The sequence below is a fragment of the Schistocerca piceifrons genome, chromosome 10, assembly GCF_021461385.2.
Source record: "Schistocerca piceifrons isolate TAMUIC-IGC-003096 chromosome 10, iqSchPice1.1, whole genome shotgun sequence".
NCBI lineage: Eukaryota > Metazoa > Arthropoda > Insecta > Orthoptera > Acrididae > Schistocerca > Schistocerca piceifrons.
This window is the reverse complement of record NC_060147.1, coordinates 113,449,348-113,476,258: the sequence shown is the minus strand read 5'-3', so window position 1 is coordinate 113,476,258 and position 26,911 is coordinate 113,449,348. Positions and strand designations below refer to the sequence as shown.

The window sequence follows — 26,911 nt, the reverse complement described above, 5'->3', positions numbered from 1 at the left end:
CATTGCTTTCATCGTTTCTTCCTTTTTTATTCACCACCTACTTTTCTTCGTAACCTCCTCCTCCTCGCTGCAGTCAGTATTTTCGTATGTCTCTTCCCCCCATTCTACTCTGTTGTTCCCCTGACCTCTTCCGCTGTATCTTTTTTGTAATTTTTTAATGCCACTTTAATTTTATATTACTACCTATGGTTTCTTTCTACCTTAAGTTTCCATATTTTACTATCAGTATTTGGCAGCTAATTATTAGTAGTTTAGTATTTGTCTTGGCTGTGTGTCTTAGTTTATCTTTCCTTTCCATCTCAAAAAGCAATTATTTAAATCGCAAAATGAATCTTTCACTCTTCAGCAGAGGGTGGCTGTTTTAAAACTGCCTGGCAGGTTACAACAGTGTGCCTGACTGGGACTTGGACCTGGGAACTTGCCTTTCACTAGCAATGTGCTTACTGAGTAAGCTATCCTAGCATGGCGTGTGACTCACTCTTACAAGTTTACTTCTGCCAGTACCTGCTTCCTACTTTCCAGACTTCACAGAAATTGTGCATGCCTGGGCAGACCAGGAAGAAACGATATTGTGGAGAAATGGCTCACTTGTATATGATTCTGTCTCAATCGAAACCCCATTATTGTTAAGAGGTTAGCCACATTACTGTGTTGGCATCTGTGTAGTGTGTCACAATGACCTAACCACATAACACCACCTATCCTGTACAGGTTGGCAACCGTCTCTCGGCCACCTCTGGTCCCGCCCATAGTTGCAACCGCTGCTATGAGTCCTGGGATCGCGCTTCCACCTGCCATCCCACCTGTGGCAGTCCTGCCTCCTCCCGGCACCGTACCCCCTGCGGTGCACACTCCCCCGGCCACGATCGCCGCAGTGACACCTGCGGCAGCTGTCAGTGCGAGTGGGACGCCTCCCCCGGCTGCTGCGGCTACTGCCGACACGGCAGCAGCTGGAGCCACCGGCTCGTCTGCCCTCGACCAGGCTATGGCTGCCACACTTGCCGCCATCAACAGCACGCCCACAAAGACGCCGACACCCGACACTGCAGGTAATGTGCATCGTTATAACTTCACAGGAAAAAAATGCTAATATTCCCCATTAAAAGAACACACTGCTCTCTTTGGAACACTTTAGGTGGGGTGAAACTGCTACTGTATTGTTATGTGACCTCCATCTCTGATGTAAGTTATGTCGGTGAGGTGATGTATGTGAGCCAGTTATTTGTAAGAGAACAGCACAATAAGATGGATCAGTGAGGAGATGTGACAGAATGGCAGAAAAAAGCTGTCTTCTTTGGCCATGGGAAACTATGCCATGAATGAAGTTGCCATTTTGTTGATGATCTGTAAATAACACTTGTGGCTGTGTAACAGCTTAAGAATGTTGGTCAGAGGAGGATGCTGGCAGATTCCACACACATGTCACGCCTTGCTGTTGATAACCAGCTTAAGACCTGACAGGTCACTAAATGTTTGTCTATATCAACCAGATCTCAAGCAACATTGTGAAGAAAACTGCATGCAATGGACATTTGGTGTAAGGTGCGAGGCAGGAGGCCATTTCTCACAGCAGCACATAGAGCTGTAAATTCTCTTGTGGGGTCGAACAATCCAAAAACAGTGTAGAAGATGACTGGGGGTGTGTAGTGTGGCACAATGAGCTGCAGTCTTACCCTTTTTCACCTGATGTGATACGTCGAGTGCACTGACAGCCCAATGAGAGGTTTAAACCACAGTGTGTGGAGAGAGTTTGTCAGGCTGGAGGTGGTACTGTGGTGTTTTGGGGGTGAAGGGTGGGGAGGCGGGTGGAGTTGTCTATTTTTATACAGATTTGAGCCCATTTATTCAGGCAGGTTGCTCTTTCTTGTACACTTCACGGTTTGTATGCTGTGGACACGTTTGTCTTTAATGATAACAGCCACATTCACAGCGGTTGTGTGCATATGGTAACCCACTAAGTCACTTGGTCTTAATCCCAAAGAAAATGCCTATACCCAGGCCACTGAAACTTTCCATTCAACATACTTGTTTCTGGTTGTCAGCGTAACAGTTTAACAAGTGAAGAACAAGAGATGCAAGACGTGGAATGTAAAAATAAACGATGTACATTGTATATGGTTTCTGCCGCTGGCTTATGTTGTACTGTGCTTTGTTGCACTGTGGTACTGGAAAATGGCACCAAATAGACTTTGTTTGTCTAGTGACAATCCTTAGTGTCAAAGGGTGCCACTAAACAGCCAGGCACTGGAATTACTACAGAGAACTCGTGTGTTTTACGAGCAAGAGAAAGCATACTTAAGTATTTGTGGACAGGCATCAATTCCTGCTGATAAAATTGCTGAAGGAACATAAAAATTAGTGCAAGAACAGTTGTAAGTAAGATAATGTCATTGCTCATTGCGAAAGTTGAAAGATATAGCTGTAACAATTCTGAGCCGTTTGGATCAGATAATATTGTTTTAGTGATCGCTGGAAAGAAGGGAAAGCAGCTTCACCCTGTCACTGACTTACATTCTTTCCAGAATGATGCAATTGGTAAGCATCTTTATGCTTGCTACACCAAGAAAGAGTAGTCTACCATAGCAAAGATACTAGTGCTGTTAAAAGAAAGTGAATACTTCAAGGGTGGAAAAGTCACTGAAAATTATGCAAACTAATAGTAAATGCTGCAAGGATGACACTCCAAGCAGTAGCAGTCATCAGCTGTCAGGAAGAGGAGATGGGGTAAATGTGGTCCATGCAGTGGAAGACCAGTGATTTTGTTCCTGATGCACTTTCCGTTTTTTGGTCCAAAAAGACAGGTGATTACCACAAAGATGTGGATCACATATGATTTGTTGAGTTTTTGTGGAACCTTTTAAAACAGTTTCCTGTCCCTACAGCAGTTGCAGTGGACAATGCTTCATATCATTCACTGATACTGAAGAAAGCCCCAACCACAAACCATTGCAGAGAAATTATTGTGCAGTGGTTACAGATGCTGCTGTTATAGCCTAAGATGCATACATATGTAGTAGATGAAATCGCCGAGGAGAAGCATCATACTGTAATAAAGCTGCTACCATATCATTGTCATTCCATCCCATTTAGCTAGTAAGGAGTGATGTGAAGACATACGTAAGGGGCACTAATGAATCCATTACGGTAACAGAGGTCGAAAGGCTGTTGCGTGGAACTGTTTCAACTGTGTATTGAGCCTCATGGAGGAAAAAGGGTGAGCAGGACGAAAAACTTATTTGAGCAGCACAGACAATGGAAGGTATCATCAGTGACCATGAACAGGTAGTGATTTGACTTCATGTTGAAGACGATGACAATGATGATGAAGGCAACATGGCCAATCTAACTTGACGTAATGTGAACTGTCAAGTGCAACGTTTCGCTGGCACAGTTGTAGGGCTGTTTTGAAGATGAGGGAAGTGCAGCAGTCAGCTTCCTCACAGTTTATTAGTAGCGATCAAAAAGTTACCATTTGAAGACTGTGCAGTCCAGCATTGGTATACCAATTGGGCAAAACTGGTGTGACCATTGAGGCAATCGTACCACCGAGGCACCAGGTTGAAGATGCCCATTTTGCAAAACACTGTTTAATGCTGCATGAAGGAGTCCGTACCTACCTGCTGCACATCCTCACCCAAAAGGAATCCTTGATGTTTTGAGGACTTTCTTAAGGGACCAAAGATGTGATAATCGCACGAGAGAGATGCTTATATGTCGGTGCTTATACACATCCCCCCGCCCTCAGAGTTGTGCTGTGTTGCATATATGCTGCACCAACACCCTCAAATTGAACCTTTTTGATTGCCTCTTATAGGAGCATAATGAGCTCTTATCATTAGTGAGGGGTTTCAGTAGAATAAGTTGTTCAAACATATATGTGTAGACACTCTTCCTTGCTGACCTGGGGCTGTTATGTAGCCAAGAGGTGCACAATATTAGTTTTATTGGGGGCAAGTAGTCTGACTAATTTTTGGCCAATGAGCTTAGAATCTACATCTACATCTACATCTACATTTATACTCCGCAAGCCACCCAACGGTGTGTGGCGGAGGGCACTTTACGTGCCACTGTCATTACCTCCCTTTCCTGTTCCAGTCGCGTATGGTTCACGGGAAGAACGACTGTCTGAAAGCCTCCGTGCACGCTCTAATCTCTCCAATTTTACATTCGTGATCTCTTCGGGAGGTATAAGTAGGGAGAAGCAATATATTCGATACCTCATCCAGAAACGCACCCTCTCGAAACCTGGCGAGCAAGCTACACCGCGATGCAGAGCGCCTCTCTTGCAGAGTCTGCCACTTGAGTTTATTAAACATCTCCGTAACGCTATCACGGTTACCAAATAACCCTGTGACGAAACGCGCCGCTCTTCTTTGGATCTTCTCTACCTACTCCGTCAAACCGATCTGGTACGGATCCCACACTGATGAGCAATACTCAAGTATAGGTCGAACGAGTGTTTTGTAAGCCACCTCCTTTGTTGATGGACTACATTTTCTAAGCACTCTCCCAATGAATCTCAACCTGGTACCCGCCTTACCAACAATTAATTTTATATGATCATTCCACTTCAAATTGTTCCGCACGCATACTCCCAGATATTTTACAGAAGTAACTGCTACCAGTGTTTGTTCCGCTATCATATAATCATACAATAAAGGATCCTTCTTTCTATGTATTCGCAATACATTACATTTGTCTATGTTAAGGGTCAGTTGCCACTCCCTGCACCAAGTGCCTATCCGCTGCAGATCTTCCTGCATTTCGCTACAATTTTCTAATGCTGCAGCTTCTCTGTATACTACAGCATCATCCGCGAAAAGCCGCATGGAACTTCCGACACTATCTACCAGGTCATTTATATATATTGTGAAAAGCAATGGTCCCATAACACTCCCCTGTGGCATGCCAGAGGTTACTTTAACGTCCGTAGACGTCTCTCCATTGATAACAACATGCTGTGTTCTGTTTGCTAAAAACTCTTCAATCCAGCCACACAGCTGGTCTGATATTCCGTAGGCTCTTACTTTATCAGGCGACAGTGCGGAACTGTATCGAACGCCTTTCGGAAGTCAAGAAAAATAGCATCTACCTGGGAGCCTGTATCTAATATTTTCTGGGTCTCATGAACAAATAAAGCGAGTTGGGTCTCACACGATCGCTGTTTCCGGAATCCATGTTGATTCCTTCATAGTAGATTCTGGTTTTCCAAAAACGACGTGATACTTGAGCAAAAAACATGTTCTAAAATTCTACAACAGATCGACGTCAGAGATATAGGTCTATAGTTTTGCGCATCTGCTCGACGACCCTTCTTGAAGACTGGGACTATCTGTGCTCTTTTCCAATCATTTGGAACCCTCTGTTCCTCTAGAGACTTGCGGTACACGGCTGTCAGAAGGGGGGCAAGTTCTTTCGCGTACTCTGTGTAGAATCGAATTGGTATCCCGTCAGGTCCAGTGGACTTTCCTCTATTGAGTGATTCCAGTTGCTTTTCTATTCCTTGGACACTTATTTCGATGTCAGCCATTTTTTCGTTTGTGCGAGGATTTAGAGAAGGAACTGCAGTGCGGTCTTCCTCTGTGAAACAGCTTTGGAAAAAGGTGTTTAGTATTTCAGCTTTACGCGTGTCATCCTCTGTTTCAATGCCATCATCATCCCGGAGTGTCTGGATATGCTATTTCGAGCCACTTACTGATTTAACGTAAGACCAGAACTTCCTAGGATTTTCTGTCAAGTCGGTACATAGAATTTTACTTTCGAATTCACTGAACGCTTCACGCATAGCCCTCCTTACGCTAACTATGACATCGTTTAGCTTCTGTTTGTCTGAGAGGTTTTGGCTGCGTTTAAACTTGGAGTGGAGCTCTCTTTGCTTTCGCAGTAGTTTCCTAACTTTGTTGTTGTACCACGGTGGGTTTTTCCCGTCCCTCACAGTTTTACTCGGCACGTACCTGTCTAAAACGCATTTTACGATTGCCTTGAACTTTTTCCATAAACACTCAACATTGTCAGTGTCGGAACAGAAATTTTCGTTTTGATCTGTTAGGTAGTCTGAAATCTGCCTTCTATTACTCTTGCTAAACAGATAAACCTTCCTCCCTTTTTTTATATTCCTATTAACTTCCATATTCAGGGATGCTGCAACGGCCTTATGATCACTGCCACAACCTCTCATTCAGATCTACAATTTTTTTAACAGTGTAGTGCTGCTACCATTGAAACACACAACATCTGTAATCTGGTACTTCTGTTTTAAAACTCAATAATATTATACTGTGTATTACACTTTCACATTATTACTGAACTATGTCAAATAATTCAGTTGTAAAATACCAACATACTTTATTTACAGGAAAATGGAATAAATGGCAGAAACCAACATAGGCAGTATGAATTTGCACTCCATAGAATATTAGAAATGCACGATACAATATGGCTTCTACTGTTAACCTTAGAAGGTAGATTGGGGAAGAAAAAACCGATGTTTGTAGAATTTGTTCATTTACAAAAAGTTTTTGACAATGTTGACTGGGAAACATGCTTTGAAATTCTGAAGTTGTCACAGAGGAATTAAAGACAGCAAAAAGGTATTTACAAGTTGTCCAGAAAGTGGACTGCAGTTACCTCGCCCCTTCCATGTATGGTTTGTATCACTGACTTCTCCATTTTGGCATGCTGCTAAAATGGCATCCTGAAAACTTGAAAACAGACTTCACTCTACCAGGTGACAGAATTTTCTCCTTTCATAAACCACATATATTAAAACAGCTTTTCACATACAAGACAGACTTCAGACAGCTCTCTGTCTGCTCGACAAGTATATTTTGACAAAACTTACAGCAAGCCGAGTTACAGTTTATGGCAGCCCTGCTGTCCAATCGATTCTGTGTTCTATGTGTTGTCATGGGCATCTTCTTCTGTGAAGGTCGGTGCAGCTTTGCGGCAGGAACCCGCTGCATGGAGAAAACATTAAGAGCAGCAAGTGTGGCCAAATGCTAGCCACCACTGGTGTCACCCTGTCCAGTAGCAATGCAATCTCCCTAACCATTTGATCATCATGCGTATATGCGTATACACAAAAACACAAAGCTCAGCTTGCATGTCCCACTTTCCAAACTGCGTTAAATATATGTGCTTCAGTAGTCAGTAATCATCATTCATTTGTCCTAAATATTGTGTGCGACACATCACTTTAAGAAAGTTATGTTTTATACTATAACTTGTGTGAGATGATTCGTAGTACATTCAGTTGCAGTTTTATGTAGATTCACGTATATTCTCGAAAATCGCTATCAATTTTAGTGGGAGTTTGGGTTGCATTATTGATATTCTTTCTGTGCAGAATGCATGATGGATTTATTGAAAAACTGAAGTTCAACACACAGCATCCAAGAAATATAAATGACAGCAACCCTCAAATGCCACTTTTTCCATAGCTCCAAAGAATATTAAAGTAACTTCTTTGTGCCCTCAGGGTTTCCATGGAAATCAAAGTAAGATGGTGTACACTTTGGTGTAATTGTGCTTGGATTGGTAATATTACAAGGTGAAATTTTAAAACTTCAGTTTCTCTTGATTAAATAATTTATCTGAACCTAGAACCATGGTCATTCATAATTTCATTTCAGTTGCTCAGTGTTGGATGTTCTGATCATATCCCTGGTTTCTCGTTGGAAATATGTTGAGTTGAAAGGCAACACTAGGGAAATTTAAAACGAAACATTAGTACAATTTATCCAGCATGTTACAAATGTTACTATTTTAGCATGTTGGGGGAAAAAGAAGTGAAGGAATATGTAGAGACCATTATACCCTTATGTTTGCCGTTTTTCTCTGTGAGCTGACATGTATAACCTCTAAAAGGTAGAGGTCCAGTGTGCCTGTTAATTCTGCTCCTGCTTTCTCAGTTGCAGTGGATGCTTGTTGTAGTCATAGATCCTATCAGCACTCCAATCAAAGGAAATGTACAATCTTGACGGTCTTTTTCAGAGGAAGAGAACAGCGTGTCGACACCTAAGGACTCTGAGTCAGGGAGCAGAACAAGTACACCGGAGCCAAAGATGGTCTTCAAGGACAAAAAGGAGGCCATAGAGGCTTTCAAAGAGCTGCTCAAGGATAAGGTGAGAGCATTAACTGCAATTTCTTTTGTGATTACTAGTCATTGTGAAAGAAATTGCTAATCACTTGAATTCCCAAACAGTTTGCAATATTTTGAATGTAGACAGAAATTTGTGTCGCTACCATTCTTTAATTTCTCTGCCTGTTTTGCAGTTCACTCTAACACAGATTCTGTGATTTTCATGCACATAGGTATTTGATAAAGTTCCTGTAAAAATATCAAGTTATATATCACATTAGCCCAAATATTTTTAATATTGGAGAAACATATATTTATTGGCGGTGTGCAAGAATAGGACTTGGAGAGGTATACATTTCACAGTATCAAACGCGAAGTATGAGGCATGTCAAGAAGGTAAGTAGCATTTTGGAAAAAGAACCATAAAAACATTTTTTCAAACCAAAATTTTATTTTTCTACATAGTTGCCACCATTATTCAGACATTTGTCGTAGTAGGAAACATACTTTTTTTGTTTCCCACTATGAGAAATGTCTGAACGATGGCTACAACTGTATAGAAAAAAAATTTAAGAAATGCTGCTTCTTGTAAAAATAAATTTTAGTACAAAAAAAAGTTTTTTGTGTATTCATTCCAAAACAGTTCTTACTTTCTGGACAGGCCTCGTATATGCAAAAAAATTTGTGATCATACATTGCTCTTTAACAAAACATAATGAATAATTTTTCTGATTGTGTGATGATACATATTACCATCCAATGGAAAGAAGTTATTCTTGAAAAATGTGTGATGCTGAATTTTATGGCTCTTGTCCGAAAACCACTGTAGCGAAGGGGGGAAATACAAGCTGTCACACGTCTGATCTGTTATTTTGGGATTAAGTGTACTTCACAGTACTAGTTCTTTTGTTATTTGCTATTCAGTTGCATCATCATACTGATATGCCATGACAAATTCCTGACAATTGCTTTGTGAAATATGACATCATGTTTGTCAGCTACTCTGGATTGTACTGTAAAAACTGTTTTACAACTTTTGCTGCTGATGTACAAGGGAGTGACTGGCCATTACACTTGGGTTTCTTTCTACACAAGTAACTTAACATTTGTTGGTGGGCTGCACAGGTGGGCTGCACATTGGTTGTCCATACACTGTTCAACTTCCTTGCCTCCAGTGTGTACTTGCTATCCAATTACCCTGTACCAAAGTATGTTTCTAAATGTAATTGCTGTTGGCTTTCTGAACGGTATTAATAATGATGATCTTTGGACCAGGACGTTCCTAGCAACGCTTCGTGGGAAGCAGCAGTGAAGCTGATTGCCAATGATCCACGGTACCCCGTGCTGAAGAAACTTAATGAGAAGAAGCAGGCATTCAACTCGTACAAAACTCAGCGCCTGAAGGAAGAGCGGGAGCTCCAGAGGCAGCGGACGAAGAAAGCTCGTGAGGACTTTGAGGCGTTCCTCACTAACAATGAGCGTGTCTCGTCCACGACAAAGTATTACCGCTGTGAGGACATGTTTGGCCACATGGATGTAAGTGCAAACATAATACTTAATAATTCTGTGTCAGGTAATTTGTGCTTTACCTCTGAGGTGATGTGGACTCTACATTTTTTATGGCAGTTTTATAAAACTGCAGCATACTCAGAAAAAATTATTTTGACTTTGTTTTATTGCCTTGATGATACCCACTGTGTGTGTGTGTGTGTGTGTGTGTGTGTGTGTGTGTGTGTGTGTGTGTGTGTGTGTGTGTGTGTGTGTTTAAAATGAAAAAAAGGTAAAAAATGGTGTTGTTAAAAATCAAAGAGAAACATCTGCATGACATCCTGAAGTTTGTTGTCATAGGATCTTTGGCTGGGTTGGCAGGCATGCAGATGAACTTCAGTTCCCCATGTTTTGCACAAAATGAGAGAGACACTCCAGCATTGAAAACCCTGAGAGAATTTGTGTATCACGGAATATCAGTGCGAGCTAAATAAAAATAAGAAGAAAAAAAAAATTGGCATTGAACTCTGCCATAAATAGTGACTGACAGAAGAACCACATAGTAATCAGATTTTTGTACTTTTTTGTATTTATGGTATGTGGAAATCAGAAATCAAATACGTCAGCAAAATCAGTTTGATGTGCCTCTCAAAAATTCTCAGAAAAATATATTTCGAAGTTGTCCGACCATCTTTAATTTGCTAAAGTCAGTTCAATTTTTGTCAACCTGTTGTCTGGATGTGTGGTAGAATGCTCACCTACAATGTGTGTGGCACAGGTTCGATACCCACCTCTGCCAGAATTTTAAACAAAGGTGCATGTTCCATGAACGTTTCCATGAAATTTAAAATACATATGGATGAAAAAAATTAATTTTTAATTTTTTAAATTTGAGAATCTTTTTTAAAGATCAATAATTAAAATAATTTGCAATGAAAATGGAATTTTTTGTGTGTAACGTGTAATTAGGATGGGACGGCATGCATTTTTCATGAAAATAGCTATGAGATATCTGTTAGCATATATTTGATGAATTTTATGCTGGGTGTATCAAAAAGAAACATCCAGTTTGGCACATCTATATTTCAGAAACTAATAAACATATACAATGAATTTTGTTTTTTGATGTACGGGAAACTCAAAAGGTTTTTTTTTTCTTTTCTTTTCTTTTCTACCACCCCCCCCCCCACCCCCGTCGCCACCCAATACCTTCTCATAGATGTTCAATATGTCCCCCCTTGAGATGCACAGCATATGTCAATGCGGTATTCAAATTGTTCACACATTGCAGCGAGCATGTCTTTAGTTACAGATTCCTTAGCTGCTGGTATGCAATGTCTCAGTTCATTCATTGTTGTTGGTAATGGAGGCACATAAACAGACTCTTTTATAAACCCCCACAAGAAATAATCACATACAATCAGGTCTGGTGACCTTGGAGGCTAGTAATGTAAGGTTGAATCATTTGGTCCAATGCGACCAGTCCATTGTTCAGTAATCATTTGATTTAAACATTCCCACACTTCCAGATGCCAATGTGGTGGTTCCCCATCCTGTTGGTAAATGGAGTTGTTTCAATTAGTCTCCAACTGTGACAAAAGAAAGTTCTCAAGCATATCGAGATTTGTGCTTCCTGTGACAAGTGTTCTCACCAAAGAAAAATGGCTGTACAACTTTTTCCGTGAATCTGCACAAAACACATTAAATTTTCTAGTGTGTCTCTCATGATGTACAACTTGATGTGGTTGTTCTGTACCCCACATTTTCACATTATGATGGTTCACTTTTCCATTTAAATGGAATGTTTCCTTGTCACTAAACCCTAAACACGGAAGAAAACTGTCAGTCTTCACCTTGCCAAGAACGAAATTACAGAATTCCACACGTTTTTGTTTGTCACTTCATGAAGAGCTTGCAGTAGCTGAATTTTGTATGGTTCCATTTGTAAACGTTGCTGCAACACACACCAGACGGACATCAGGGGCATGTTGAGCTGCATAGTGAACAGATTTCTGCGGACTCCTGGTGAAACTATGGCAGATGCATTCGATGTCCGTGTCAGACACTCAGGGATGGCCCAGCGATTTGCCTTTACATAAACAACCTGTTTCGCAGAATTGTTCATGGCATCGTCTAATGCTCTGTGGTGTATGAGGATCCACACCATACCTAGTACGAAAGTCACGCTGAACAGTTATTACTGACCCACACTGCACAGAAAGTACAACACAAAACGCTTTCTGTTGTCTCAATTGAAGTGGGTGCACTCTGCTGTTACCTAACGGGAACCATGTAAATCTTGAGAGTTTGCTCTTTCCAACAGCACATTTTTCACGCATATATCTCAAATAACATAGTAGTTTAAATCGGATGATTCTTTTGATACACCCTGTATTTAAATGATGTAAGTATTTGAACTAAACGAGGGATGGAGGAGTGGAGGGGTAGGGGGGGGGGGGGGGAACCCAAAAACATAATGACGTAAATGAGACTCAAACCAGAACTCAGCAGTATCAAGCACTATTGATTTTTTTCCATCTTTATGTATTTTAACTTCACAGAATTGACAGTAGAACAGGCACCTCTGTTTAAAAATTTACTTCAGCCAGGAATCAAACCTAAAGCACCTATGTGACAGGCGATCATTCTCCTGTTGAGAAAAGTTGACCTTTCTTTAGCATATTAAAGACAGTTGGAAAACTTCAAAGTTGATTTTTTCAAGAATTTTTGAGGGTTGCATTGCACTATTTTGGGACATTAATCTTTCAGTTTTGAGCTTCAAATACCTTAAATATAAAAAAATTACAAAAATGTGATTGCTGTGTGGTCCCGTTGTGAGACAAACAATGGTCTAGTATGGTTGGATTCCAGGCAGTGAGTACACATAAAAGCACGACTCGCAGCACCTAAAAGAAAACAGTTAGGTTGGTCATCGAAATATTCTGCATAAAATGGAAACTACAGCTTGGCAGAACATTTGCGGCTACACTAGTAACCAGTTGCGCTGGGGAAAGCTGAGAGATTACAGCAGCAATAAAAGCTTCAACAATGACAGACTTTTCCACTTAAGCTGTAGTTATTAAGACCTCTTGTTAGTCACACAATTAGTTTTGTCTTAAAGGTATTTTCGAGTGTTTATAAGGAACATGGTGCCATATGCCTCAGAATAAAAATTAAATGTATCAAAAGTGTTGTGTGTTAAACAAGAAAGTCTGTTACTTCATAATATGAGCTGCTTTCACTGTGTGGAACTCCAACCAAGTCACAAATAAAGATGTTGAAAAATTGCACCCTGAATTTAATGAAGCACTTAAGTTGAACCTCATTTTTACGTTCTGGATTACTACAGCAGTAGGTGACTTAAAAAGCAATAAAGACTGGTTTATTCTACTAGTTTGCTCTGACTGAAATGCTCAGAGTCAAACAATTGCGAACTGTATAATTTACAAACCATCACAATGGTACCACATTGTCCAAATTCACTGCCATCTTGATGTGTGTGGCACCTTGTTGTTTACAAACACTCAAAAATTCTTTTAAGCCAAAAATAGGTGTGCGACTGAGGAAGCCTTAATAAATGCAGCCAAAGTGGGAAAATGCTATTGTCAGTTTTGAAACTTTTATTTCACCTGTGATTTCTCAGGTTTTCTTGGTGAAATTAATAATGCGCTTCTGGTGCTCTGCCAAGTTTTTTTCCCTTTCTCTTCACAATATTTTGACAACCAACTCTGCCATCTTCTTCAGGTGCTGTGAGTTTTGCTGTTACTTGTATTTGTTGCTTGAACTCCAACCAGACAGTGAACTATTTTTTGGTCTCTGCCACTATTTATGGCCAGGCTCGATACCCAATGCCCACTATGGCCATCAATGTCTTTTGTTTTTTCAGAGCTGGCAGTGATATTCTGTGAAACACACATTCTCTCAGCATTTACCAATTCTAGTGGATGTGATGGTCAATGAGATTTTAATAAATAGAGTACCAGACCCCAAGCTTTATTTAAATTGAAACCACCATCTCTGTTTATAAGGTTTTCTGATTTCTTTATTTTTATAGACTCTTAATTAGGCTGTCCCAGATACTTGATGTTTGCATCACTGTACTGATCTCGTTGCATTTCATTTCACTATTAAATTCAAGGCAGTGCTTGGCGGCTGCTGGATTTGCTGTGTTGTTTTAGTTAGATATGCTGATGTTTCTTGCATATATTGTTGAATGTTTTGATGGTCTGTTTCACAGAACTTATTAGGCACATTCTGACATCTAATTATGTGCTGTTCCATGGACAGTACTGTGAAGAGACCGCTTGTATGGTGATGGGTAGTCATTTATCACCTGTCGTTGCAAAGCTGTACGTTAAACACTTTGAAGCAAAGGCATTAGAATCCTCCGAGCTGAAACCAACGTGTTTCTGTCAGTGCGTGGACAACACATTTGTAGTGTGGCCACATGGACTGGAAAAGCTTTAAGAGTTCCTGGACCATTTAAACTCTATACGTAATAATATAAAATTGGTGATATAATACATATAGAAAAACTACACACACTGACTTCTCTCTCCGCACCTCGATCCATCACCATCTGTCAGAGCCGTAGAGCTTGAACACTTTCAGGCAAGGAGAAGAAATAAAATGCTTATGAAAAGTATTCCAGATGGATGAGTAGTCAGATCTTCAAATTGAACAGGCGATGCAGGCAAAGTCAAGAACACCTGAGAAAGCATTTGAGACCGTGGTCGAGGAAGAGAAGCCAAAAGATGCTTATCTGCCTTACAATGGCTCAATATCTGGAAAGATCAGCAGACTCGTAGGGAAACATGGCATACAGTGAAATGCAGTAAGATGATAGCAGTATAGTGATGCAAATGTCATACTTCTGGGACAGCGTAATTAAGAAGTCTGTCCAAATAAAGGCATCAGAAAATGTAATAAACAGGTACAGTGGTTTCAGTTTCAATAACATTTAGGGTCTGGCACTCAATGTATTAAATTCTTATCAGCCATCACATCCACCAGAACTGGAAAAAGCCGGCAGAATTTGTGTTTGAGAGAATACCAGTGCCAGCTCTGAAAAACAAAAGAGTATAAAAGCGCTTAGTGGGTGCTGGGAATCAACCTCAGCTATAAATGGCAGCATGAGACTGACAATAGTTCACAGTTTGTTGGTCTCAAGGTAGGAAGTACACATAACGGCAAAACTTGCAGCACCTGAAGAAGATGGCAGCGTTTGTCGTCAAAATATTGTGCATAAAATGGAGGTGACAACTCGCCAGAACACCAGGACGCACATTGTTAATTTATTTGTCTTATCTGAACTGCAGTTCAGTTTCAGAATTTCTCCTCAGTTTCCTGTAAGGCTTGCTCAATATACAGATTTAAACAATGTGTGGGGACAGACTGCCCCCCCCCCCACCCTCTCCCCCCACCCCTTCCTCCTCCCCTCCTTCTCAGACGGAGCAAGGTGGCATTGTGGTTAGCACATTGTACTTTCATTCGGGAGGATGATGGTACAAATCCATGTTCGGCCTTCCTGATTTAGGTTTTCTGTGATTTCCCGGAATCATCCTGGGCTCTTTGAAAGGGCATGATCGATTTCCTTCTCTATCCTTAAAACATTCCTAGCTTGTGCTCTGTCTGTAATGAGAGATGTAAAATGTTAGATTTAGGGATAAAACAAAAGAGATTATTTCAGTGTAAGTGTGATTTAAAATTATTGTACTGAGGTAAAATGTATTACACATTAACTAATGGATTTTATACAAATTAAAACAGTTGCTCAAAGGAGAAAATAAATTGAATAATAAACTTAGGTGACATGTTCCAAAGGTGTGGCTGGACAAATTGAACTTGTCTTTAATAGATCCTGAATTAGAAACAGCTAAGATATACTAGTAAGTGAAGCAGCTGTGATTTACAAAGCCACACCATTGAAACATGTCATCAAAGTTTATTGCTCAGTTTATTTTTTTCTATGAACAACTGTTGTAATTTGTATATAGTCCATTGGTTAATCTGTCACATATTTTATCTTAGTTAAATAATCTTACATCACATTTACACTGAAGTAATCCCCATTGTTTTATTCTGTGGTTAGCACATTGGACTTTCATTCGGGAGGATGATGGTACAAATCCATGTTCGGCCTTCCTGAATGTTTAATATTTTGACGACCAACGCTGCCATCTTCTTCAGGTGCTGCGAGTTTTGCCATTATGTGTACTTGCTGCCTTGAGACCAGCAAACTGAACTATTGTCAGGCTCATGCCATTTATAGCTGAGGTTGATTCCCAGCACCCACTAACATTAACATTTTAATCATCTGGCTATGGAGATATGCTGTAAATGCACTAGTTTAAAATCTTTGATCCAATAAAATTTCACTTCACCACAGTTACCTTTGTATCTGATGATGGCATAACAGCTGAAAACCAGTTTCTGAAATAAGTAACAAATATTGTAGAATATTACATCAATGTTATGTGTTTTTTCATGCATAATGTATAAAATATTCTACCAAGAAATTACAGAACAGTCAATTAGTGTACTTACAGAATAGATTTAAGAAAGGCAAATCTACATTTACAGGAATTGTAGAAAACTTTTACAACACTGGCCAGACTACACTTTTTGAAATTCTGGAAGTAGCAGACATAAAATATAGAGCAAAATCTTATCTACAACTTGTACACAAACAAGGCTGCAGCTATAGGAGTTGGAGGACATGAAAGGAAAGCAGTGGTTGGGAAGGGAGAGAGACAGTACAGTAACCTATCTCGCCTGCTGTTCAGTCGTCTGTATATTGAGCAAGCAATACAGGAAACTACAGGGTCAGAAAGGAGAAATAAAACCATCTTAAGAACGTAGATGGCATTTTTCCACTTAGTCTGTATTTATTAAGACCTCCTTAGAGTTGCACAGGTAGTTTCAGCTTAAATCAGTTTTTTGATTGTTATAAAAAAATCCACCTGTAGAGCCTGTGCAGGATACAGTGGTTGATGCACAGTGAACAATTTCCATCCAAAGTGCTGAGCAAGTTTGTTCATTTGCTCAGAAGGAGAGGCCGACAGTGTTTGCCACCTTTCGGCTTGTCAGCAATAACAGAACCATTTTTATTTTACTTGTAGCTTTATATATCATGTCCATGGTGCTGTGCCCATCATTTTAGTAATGAAAAATAGATGTCACTATGTTGTGGTGTTGGGTGCTTATTACATAATATGTTGCCGTGAATGAAATTTAGCTAATATGCTGAATTTTTCTTTAGACTTGGGTGTATGTCTCTATCGATTATGCCGTGTCAGTGATAAAGCCAGCTCTGTATTTCATAAACTGTTTAAGGTATTGAAATGAGATTTTGGCAAAAGATAGCATGGAAAGAGGAGAGTATTCTGCCATATGGTTATTATGCGAAACTTCATTATTTACCATGTTATTTCACTAACTGTAGACTTTTCAATGAAAAAATGTAATTTTTAAGGACCGTCGATAGCTGGTGAAATGAGAAATTCTGCGGGTTTCAGAACACCATAAGTGAAGACATTACACGTTTATTTTGTACCGAGGGTGTGCTATTTCATAAGCTACTTTACTTTTCCTCAGTTCCTCACTTAATAAACTTAATAATCCACTGTTTCAAAATTCTCTCTCAATTGAGTATACACAATGTGTTAGTGATGTGAGACTGTGTAAACTCCACTGCTTTTGGCAAAAGAAGCAAATTTTAACATTACTGCCTGAGAAATGTGTAGGTTTTACTCCAAATTTGCCACTCGTGACGCTTCTCTGAAAGTTAACAAACGTTTAACAAGCCAGCCGAAAATATATCACTGCATTTTTGGTGGAATTTTTTACATACTAACCAAAGAAGAGATGACAGATTTTTTAAATGGCCACCATGCAAGTGTGGGAATGGAGATGCTACACTTAATTTTTGCAGAAAATGTGATCTTATGCTTCAGTTTAAAACAACACTTCCCCTCCACCGCTTGGCATTTCTCCCACACTGCCTGCCCCTGAACCTCACCACTACCGCACACCACATGTGTGACCTGCCATGTGCACATCTGTCAGCCACAGCATTCTGTGCAGACTGTACAGGGTGGTATCTGTTTGTATTCGGCCATGACAGTCTGGAACAAAAACACAGTGTTCTAATGAACCTAGAGCATTGACCAAATGTTGTCTCAGATCCTGAAAATCTGCCCCACTGACAGAGACAACTACAAATAATCTTCTGTGAAAGTGAGTATAGTTAAAGTTAGATTTTGTAGGCAAAGAAAATATTCCTGAAGAACAGAGCAAGAAGTTGCATTTATATATATATATATTTTTTAACTCAGTATTAGCCAAACCCCCCTGAGAAAATGGACACCAAATTAGATTGGACGAGACTTTTACTACATTACGAGGACAAACAAGAAGTGGCTTGTATTAAACTCTCAGAAAACTCCTTTAATAAAGATGTCAGTCAACAACTTGGGATATTGTGGGATTCATCAGTTGTAAGGAGGGGCAAACATTGATTACAAACATTGCCTTATCTGGTGGCACAGTGAGCTTCAGTGATGTCACAGTCAGCAACACAGCTATGTAAGGATCGTAATGGCTGAGAAGAATTTGCCTGAAAAAAGAAATTTAACATCTTCATGTGGCTCAAAGCTGAAGATGATTTTATTGATTCATATCACTGAGAGACCACTCTTTTGTGCTCAAAGCGTGTTTCTCGTTATGTGTACAGCACAGCATTTCAAGTTGCTGCCTTATTGTCTTTATCAGTATTGAGTACTAGTATGATTTTTCTCTCGCCCATTCTTAGAGCTATGCGGCTCCAGTGTATTTTGGATTTCTAATTTTTTTATTTGGCCACTGTACGTTGCATACAGTTTAGTTTGAAACTCTGGGAACCTTATAGATTTTATAGTAAATCACAGAACATTTTTGCTTGTAGGTGTGGAAGAATGTCTCCGAATCGGACCGTCGCGATATCTATGAAGATGTTATCTTCAACTTGGCCAAGAAAGAGAAGGAAGAAGCGAAAATAATGAAGAAGCGGAACATGAAGCGCCTGGCCGAGGTACTGGACTCGATGATGAACATCCAGTACTCCACGACGTGGCAGGAGGCGCAGCAGATGCTTCTGGACAACCATGAGTTTGCAGATGATGCCAACCTGCTGGGTCAGTTCATTACATGTTCATAAATTAAAAGGAAGGTCAGTGTTGGCCATAATATTGATGTTTTATTGATAGCAGAATCGATTTTCTATCACATAGTGATCATCTTCAGTTCTGTACAAATTAAACTCAGACACTGGTATCCAGTTATTGATAGTAGTGATGATGATGATGATGATGATGATGATGATGATGATGATGATGGTGATAGTAATACAGACAAATCAGTGTAAAACAATATTGTGAAAAGCTTAGATAGACTGAAGCTTTTTTTTAAATTCATACCTCGAGAATAAATGTAGCGCTAGAAATGTTAGTGTCACAAGCAATCTGCCTTTGATGGATTTATGCATAATAGTACCGAGATTGGAAATTTTAGGTCAAATTATAGAGAGAACTTCTTCCATCTCCATCGCTGTCATTCTCGTAAAGTTTGGATATTGTTATGGCTTTTTCATCACAAGCTCTGGAATGAGATTCTTACATGCTCTAAACTCATCCTGCTGCCCAGTTTGCTTTCTTGTTGGACACGAATACGGTCAATTATTCTTTGCTACTGAAAATACAGCTGCTGCCTGAGGCTACCTCTTCCTTCATGCTCTGAACAATGCCAGAAAAATCTTTTGGAACATGATCTCTCACCTCTCACAGACACTCCCACCCATTGTGTGTTAACACTTCTAACATCTGCTCTTGAAAGATTTACAGTTACTTACAGGAAGTAGTTGCAGGGAACTATCTGACAGTAACTGTCAGTAAATATTCACCCCTATTGTAAACTGTTCTGTGAGAGTACTAAACGGTCTGAGATGAAAAGCTTTTAAAATTTACCCTATGCCTGAGACCTTAATAACATGTGTTAGAAATTAAACATGTGCACAATTTTATTAGAAACGTGGCTGTTACAGTACAGAATAATGAACGAAATACACAAAATTTCTTACCGAATGGTGCAGCAGATTACAGGAGATCCCGATGCCTTTGGTTCTAATATACCAATGATACCAGCAATTTTTTTAGGAATGGAATGTAACAATGTGCACAGTAGACAGTCAGATCAACCCATGACTACATAGTAGACCCAGAGGAAGACCACTGCAACTGTGGTTGTAATGTCAGTGACAGTTATGTTACAATATGACTTAGTATTTTGCCCAAGAAACATTTATGTTAACGCAATCCACACAGATATTACACAAGCTGAGAGTACGATAATACTGTAGAGAGAACATATTTTCGTTATGTAACAATCCTGTCATTATTTCAGGTATGGACAAGGAAGACGCCTTGATTGTATTCGAAGAGCACATACGGCAGCTGGAGAAGGAAGAGGAGGCAGACAAGGAACGGGAAAAGAAGCGCTCAAAGCGGCAGCAGCGGAAGAACCGTGACGCGTTTGTGACGCTGCTGGACGAGCTGCACGAGCAGGGCAAGCTGACGTCGATGTCACTCTGGGTAGAGCTGTACCCCACCATCAGTGCCGACCTGCGCTTCTCCGCCATGCTCGGCCAGCCTGGTCAGTAAATTGTGTAGCTCTTTTCCAACGAGTGTTCGTATCACCTTCCGTGCGTAACGTCTTTATGCAGATAATTAGTAGTGAGTATGGTGCTTGATATTCTACTTTTGTTCATAAGCTTATTTCAGCCTTATTGCCTTCATCAGTACATCAGAAAACAATTTCATTTTTTTATATTTTACATAATATATAATTTATAAAGGTTTTTTAAACTGAATGTTGTATTCACATTCTGACGTTGTAAACGGATGTGTCTCAACTATGAGTAAACTGTTGCTGCTGTGTAGTTGTTGGATGTTACGTTTTTTCAGTAACTTTTAAAGCGTTTCAGTGGTATGATGTTGCAAATATAATATGTTCCATTACTATTTTGACAGGGAATTAAAGTTTGACAGCTAGTTGTTTACTCAAATATATTGATGTGTTTGTAATCTCTGGCGTTTTGGTTACCCATTATCCCTATATAAAATTTCAATTTTTTTTTTTTTTTACTGTGTGGGGTTGGAATTGGTTTGACCGTTTGGTATATCATGAGGATAACCCTTGTGTGTGTTTGTATTTCAGATTCCTCCAAAATATTTTTGATTGGACTTTTTGGGATTGTGTGCAGGATTTGCAATGTGCTTTCAATGTTTCAACTTCATGTTTGTCATTTTTGAGGTGTGTAAAGAAGGTCTATTGGTTGTTAGTTGTTTCTTTTGTGTGTGCTCAGAAAGAAAAACACAAAGTTTGCAACACTGAAAATGCACTACAAACCCTGCGCAAAATATGAAAAGTCCAATTGTAAATATTTTGGAGGAATTTGAAATATACATACACACTAAGGATTATCCCCATGCTATACCAAATGAACAAACCAATTTCAAATGTACACAGTTTTTTTAAATAAATCATTGAAATTTTGTATAGGGATAACGGATAACCAAAACACACCAACAACAGTTCCATAGGTATACAATCTGCAGGAACAGAAATATATTTGAGTAAACAATTGACTGTCAAACCTGAATTTCCACAACTGTGTAAATAATAAAAAAGAATTATAATATACATGCAATATCAAATCATCAAACAACTTTAAAATGTTACTGAAAAAATATTACAACTATGTACAGCAGCAATGATTTATTAAAAGTTGACATATGTCCATTTAAAACATTAGCATGTGAGTACAATATCCAAGGAAAAAAAAAACCTCTATAAATTTTATACTATGTAAAATATGAATACATGCAATTGTTTGCAGATGTGCTGTTCAGGGCAATAAAGCTGAAATAAGCTTCTAAAAAAATTTAAAAAATCAAAAAGTCAAGCAGCATACTGTCTATTAATTCTCTGCATAATGTCCTGCTGTGACATATTATATGCTTCAGGTTCCATGATACAAAAACAGAGGTATGAGAATTCTTATGATCTATTATGCAGTTACATAATTGACAGATACTGCAAATTTGCTATGAAACGACATTGCAAGTACAATACTGTGCAGAAATAATTTAAAGATTTAGTTGATAATAAAAGAGAGAGATATTACAGTCGACAAACAGGATTCACCGTTCTGTATGTCAACAAGCACTCTGTGCTAAATTTGCAGGTATGCAGCCTGAGAAGAAATTGGTGGTGTGAATAGTAACATTTCTGAAGTTACGTGCATTATTTCACTTATTCCACTGTCAGTTGCAACAGTTTTTGATGGAATGAACAGAGAGTGTGGAGAGTACATTGGTTAAGTCACACGGCATGCATGGAATGAGTTTTCGATTTAAAACTCAATATTGTTGAATTTATGAAGGAAAAACGAGAACATCAAGAATGGATTGCAGATCTTGCATTTTAAATGGACTTGACTGCACACTCCATACAGTAAAATATTGCAAGGTGAGAGAAAACTTCTTTATTACTTGATAGGGATGCATTTTAATAGAAGATCTCATTATAATCAGGGACACATTTGGACAAACACAGTGCAGTTCCCCAAGCTCAATGCTATTGAAGAAAAGGGGATGCTTAAAGAATTCATTGCGGTCTTGAAAGAATTGTTTCCTAAATATTTTGGGAACACCATCAGTCTTACATCTGTTTTCGAGACCATTTTCTGTTTGAGTTGGAAGCACCCCTGTTCATGTGGAGATGTAACTGATTGATATGAAGAGTAATTCCCATTTTAAAGATAAATCCTTTTACATTAAAACTGTGCAGGATGTCTACATTGCTTTCCTCAGATAGCATTTCCACATCTTCATTATGAGGTTGGAAAAGTGCTACAATATTTCAATTCAACATATTTGCGTGAATGTCTTTTTCCGATTGTGAAACTAAGTCAGTCACGATTACACGGTAGCTTCAGTGTGAAAATCTGAAACTGTCTGTGTGCACATATGCGGGCAGTTTGTACCATATAAAAATTATATTATGTCTCCAGTGTGCCAAAAAATGATTGAATAACACTGAAAGTGTGTCTTGTTTGTGATGTATGTTGTTGAGCAATGTGAAATATGAAACCAAATTGTAAGCAGTGTGATTGCATTGCCTTTTAAATGCAGCACTTTCGCAGTTTCCCCCTCTCCCCTCTAAGTGATGAGACAGTGTGCCGTGGTACTGGGGGAAACATTCAGTAAGGCTGATCGTCCCAGCGCATGGCACTGATGTATGGGAATGCAATATCTGTTTTCAGTTTTTTTTTTTAAGTAGGAACTAACAAAGATGATGAAACTAAAACTTGTATTAACTTTGGTTGACGAAATTCCAAACTGTTGAATACAAAATATTCTCATAAATCGAGCTCCTGTGCTTTGAGATGAATGGAAACAAACCTGATGGTGTCACGTCAGAGTTAGTTATGGAAAAGATCTTATCATGTCGCGTGTGTGTGTGTGTGTGTGTGTGTGTGTGTGTGTGTGTGTGTGTGTGTGTGTGTGTGTGTGACTTTGCACTAATTTGCCATAGTACTATAACCAGCCACTTAATACTGCAGTAGTCCATCTTTGGAATGCAATACAGCACTGATTCTTAGTGTTACAGAGTCAGCAAGTTCTTGACATTTCTGGATGTATGTGGCATTGGATGTCCAAGCACAGGTCATGCGGTTCTCTAAATTATGGGCCAGTGGTTTCTGGGTGCAGAGTTGGTGCTCAATAACCCCACATGTGTATTATCAGGTTCATATCAGGCAAGCTTGATGCCCAAGATGTCAGTGTGAGTTAACTGTCGCGCTGTTTAAACCACTATAACATGACACTGGCCTTGTGATATTGGGAGTCCTCTTGTTGGAAGATGCTGCTGTGTGGTTATAATTAAAGTGCACTACTCACAGAGGTCCAATGTGGACTGTAATTATTGTGTGGCAGTGAAAAAATGGAATTGATTTACGCTGGGAAAAAAATTAGTTCCAATTTTGGCCACCAGGTGCAAATCTGGTGCTGTGAATGCAAAAAAGACGTACAGAAGTGTTTCCATATGTGTTAGGAACAGGCTGCAGGCAGAAAAAGTGAAGCAAGTGAAAAAGGCATAACGTTGATTTTATTATTGATTGCTGTTGACAGTACTTCTTCAGTATGAGCAATGGAGGCATCGACAAGATACTGCATCCGTAAAATGACGTAATCAACAGTTGCTTGCAGCAGTTCCAGTGGAATCTGAGAAAGCCATTCCTGTATACTGGTGTTCAGATCAGGTATAGATCGAAAGTGTCCCTGGTAAACACATTCCTTCCCCAGAGCCAAAAATCGCACGGATTCAGATCCGGTAGTCTTGCAAACCTTTGGAGATAACAGCTTTGTGGAAGGTTGCATTTAGCAGACCATTGACTGGACGAGTGACATGAGGTGTTGCCCCATCTTGTATGAAAACAGTGGTTTCCACACAGTTCACTCTTCCAAAGCAGGAATCACATGCTGTACAAGGAGGTCTTGATAATGTGCAGACGTCACAGTATACTTGACACGCCTTGTGGATGGATTTTCTTCGAAGGACTACGGACCGAGACTGAAGGCTCTTGTGAATCCATACCACGGAGTCATGTAAAGTGAATGGAATGGCTTCTTTGTGTAAAACACCACTTTAACAGCATCCCAAACTCAGCAGTTCAGTGTATTCACTGCACCCTCTGGTGGATGTCACACCATCACATGAACAGTGTACAGCACTAGGTTTCTACCTGGTGACCACAGTTGGAAATTTTTCAGCGTAAATTGGTTCTGCATTAACACGTTAGTGTATATACCAAGTTTCACTGCCATACGATAATTATAGATCATCATGCTACACTTATTTAGAACCACTCGGTATTTCCGTTGAGCATGACTTCGAGCATGAAGGGATGCAGATGATCTGTAGTTAAGTTCACATGGTCCACAGCTGTCACGGTGCCTTGGATTACTACCACAGGTCCTGTGGAAACAGAAGTAAATGTCCCCCATAGCATAATACTGTCCCACTATCGTAAGATCTCATCTGTGGTGCAATGCACGTTTCTAGCAGCTGCTCTGCAGGATGACACATGTGGACAACACCATCAATCAACCTGGTTTAGCGAGGAACAAGAGTCATCTGACTAGGTGACACATTTCCTATGATCCACAGTCGTCTCTGAGATACCATGGACACTGCAACTGTAATTGTTGATGCTTTTGTGTCTACATAGCTTCATCTTGAGCATTGTGCACTGAACGGTGTACTCCAGAACACTTGAACTTGTGCCAGAAATGTACTTTCACCAGATCTGCCATTGAATGATGCCTCTCAGTCTTTACAAAATGGATGTGCCTCATATCCCAAACTTCTTTGACAGTTTCATCAACTACCACAGATGTTCACAACAGTAGAATGTGAACAGATGACCACCTTTGCTGTTTCAATGTTCCTCATTCTGAGGCTTTGAACCATAACAATCTGCCCATTTACAGAGTTGCATACGTCAGTGGGTTTTCCCATTTGCTGCCCATACTTGTTGCTAGAATGATTCTCCATTTGTCTCTGCTCCACTTGCAGACATCCCTTACTGTGTCGTGCCTGCAACACCACTAGACAGCATTCAATCTCACAGTGAGCAGTGGTCCTGTATTTTGGATCATCAGTGTAAGTTGACTTATGAATGTAAGGGAAACATGTCTGAGAGGTGTATTCTAGTGCCTGTGTAGTTTTGAGGAGAACAAAGGAATTTCAAGATTTACAGCTAGTATTTGGTTCTGTTTAACATATACATCTGTAATGTTCTGAACAAAATTTTCTTAAACTCGGATAGTTCTGTTAATGTAAAAATGGAAGCTAGCATTTGCTGAAGCTCAGTCTTGTACGTTTGTAAGTGAGAAGTGTATCCTTACTAGCTGATCATCTGGCATTGCCCAGTCTTATATTAGGCCAGTATTATGCAATAAAATGAAGTGATCTCTCAGGTTTTCTTGGTGTGATTGATTAATGACATGCTTCCAGAAGTATAATAAGTAAAATAACGTTCTCAAAGATTTTTTATAAGACCTTTTATGGAGTATCTGGTGGTTTTCTGGAATGCTTTTATTGACATCTGTATATCGTATTTACTCGAATCTAAGTCACGCTCGAATCTATGCCGCTCCTGAAAAATGAGACTCGAAATCAAGGAAAAAAAATTTCCCGAATCTAAGCCGCACCTGAAATTTGAGACTCGAAATTCAAGGAGAGAGATAAGTTTTAGACCGCACCTCCAAATCGAAACAAAGTTGGTCCAGTGTAATCTGAGACACAATTTAGGTTGAATGAGTGATGATACAGCTACAGTAGTTTGGTTTGAGTCGTAAGCTTAGCAGTTAAGCTTTACCAGGTAGGCATTGCTATGCGTCAGGCGCTCCGTCCGTATTTATACGGCTACCCTTCCTTTTTCATGTGCTTTGCCTGGTTTGAAGTGATTGCTTATTTTTCTTTGATCTGATAAGTGCCGTTCTCTTTGTTATAGGTCTTTACGTCATTCTAAGCTGAAAATGCACTATTGTACTGTGTGATGTATTGTTTGTCCCATTCCGATAATGAGTGTTTATGACCTGTCGCCGCTTTTGGCATGGCTTGCTTTTGTGCACGTTACCGCTGCTTAAAATTAAAAGAAAAGAGAGGTATCATCTCATTAGCGAAACAATGGCAATAGACTGCTTTTTGTTGTTACTTACACTGCTACTTTCTTTGATAATGATCAACAAGAACCAAATAATAGACTGCGTATGATAGAAGATGTTCTAAATGAGAGTTTACCGAAAATTTTTCTCCATTTGAAAATCTTTGCAGACGCCTCTTTAGTACATTACATTCTGCACAGAAATTAGAGTCATCTTAGATTTTAAAATCTTGTCAGTTGCCGTGCTTCATTTCTGACTGTATCACTATTCGGCATAAGAATAATATGAATATAAACATGGCATGATATGTATATTCTTCCGCGTTTGCTGTTGTCTCACTCTAGTTTTGTAGTTTATTAGGCAGACAGGATTTAAATGAGATAGCAGCAAACACGAAAGAATACGTGGCAAAATGTTTACATTCGTATTATTCTTATGGTGAAGAGAATACTACTTCACAATTCATAAAAGTTCCTAAGCAACTATCTCTTGTCACAGGTGGGAAAAAATTCAGAACGTAGATTTAGCCATATTGACAGACAAACATCCCAAACAGTCTTGCCAGTCAGATTTT

General features: G+C 39.5%; 1 protein-coding gene across 1 annotated transcript in view; it reads left to right on the top strand.

The window, feature by feature from the left end:
• Nucleotides 1–26,911, top strand: part of LOC124718637 (pre-mRNA-processing factor 40 homolog B) — a 190,435-nt gene that overhangs the window by 101,562 nt on the left and 61,962 nt on the right. The window contains exons 6-10 of the mRNA XM_047244261.1: nucleotides 712–1,049; nucleotides 7,993–8,123; nucleotides 9,356–9,616; nucleotides 18,513–18,741; nucleotides 20,006–20,254. Of these exons, the coding sequence (XP_047100217.1) occupies nucleotides 712–1,049; nucleotides 7,993–8,123; nucleotides 9,356–9,616; nucleotides 18,513–18,741; nucleotides 20,006–20,254 (1,208 nt within the window). The remainder of the gene's footprint in view (nucleotides 1–711; nucleotides 1,050–7,992; nucleotides 8,124–9,355; nucleotides 9,617–18,512; nucleotides 18,742–20,005; nucleotides 20,255–26,911) is intronic.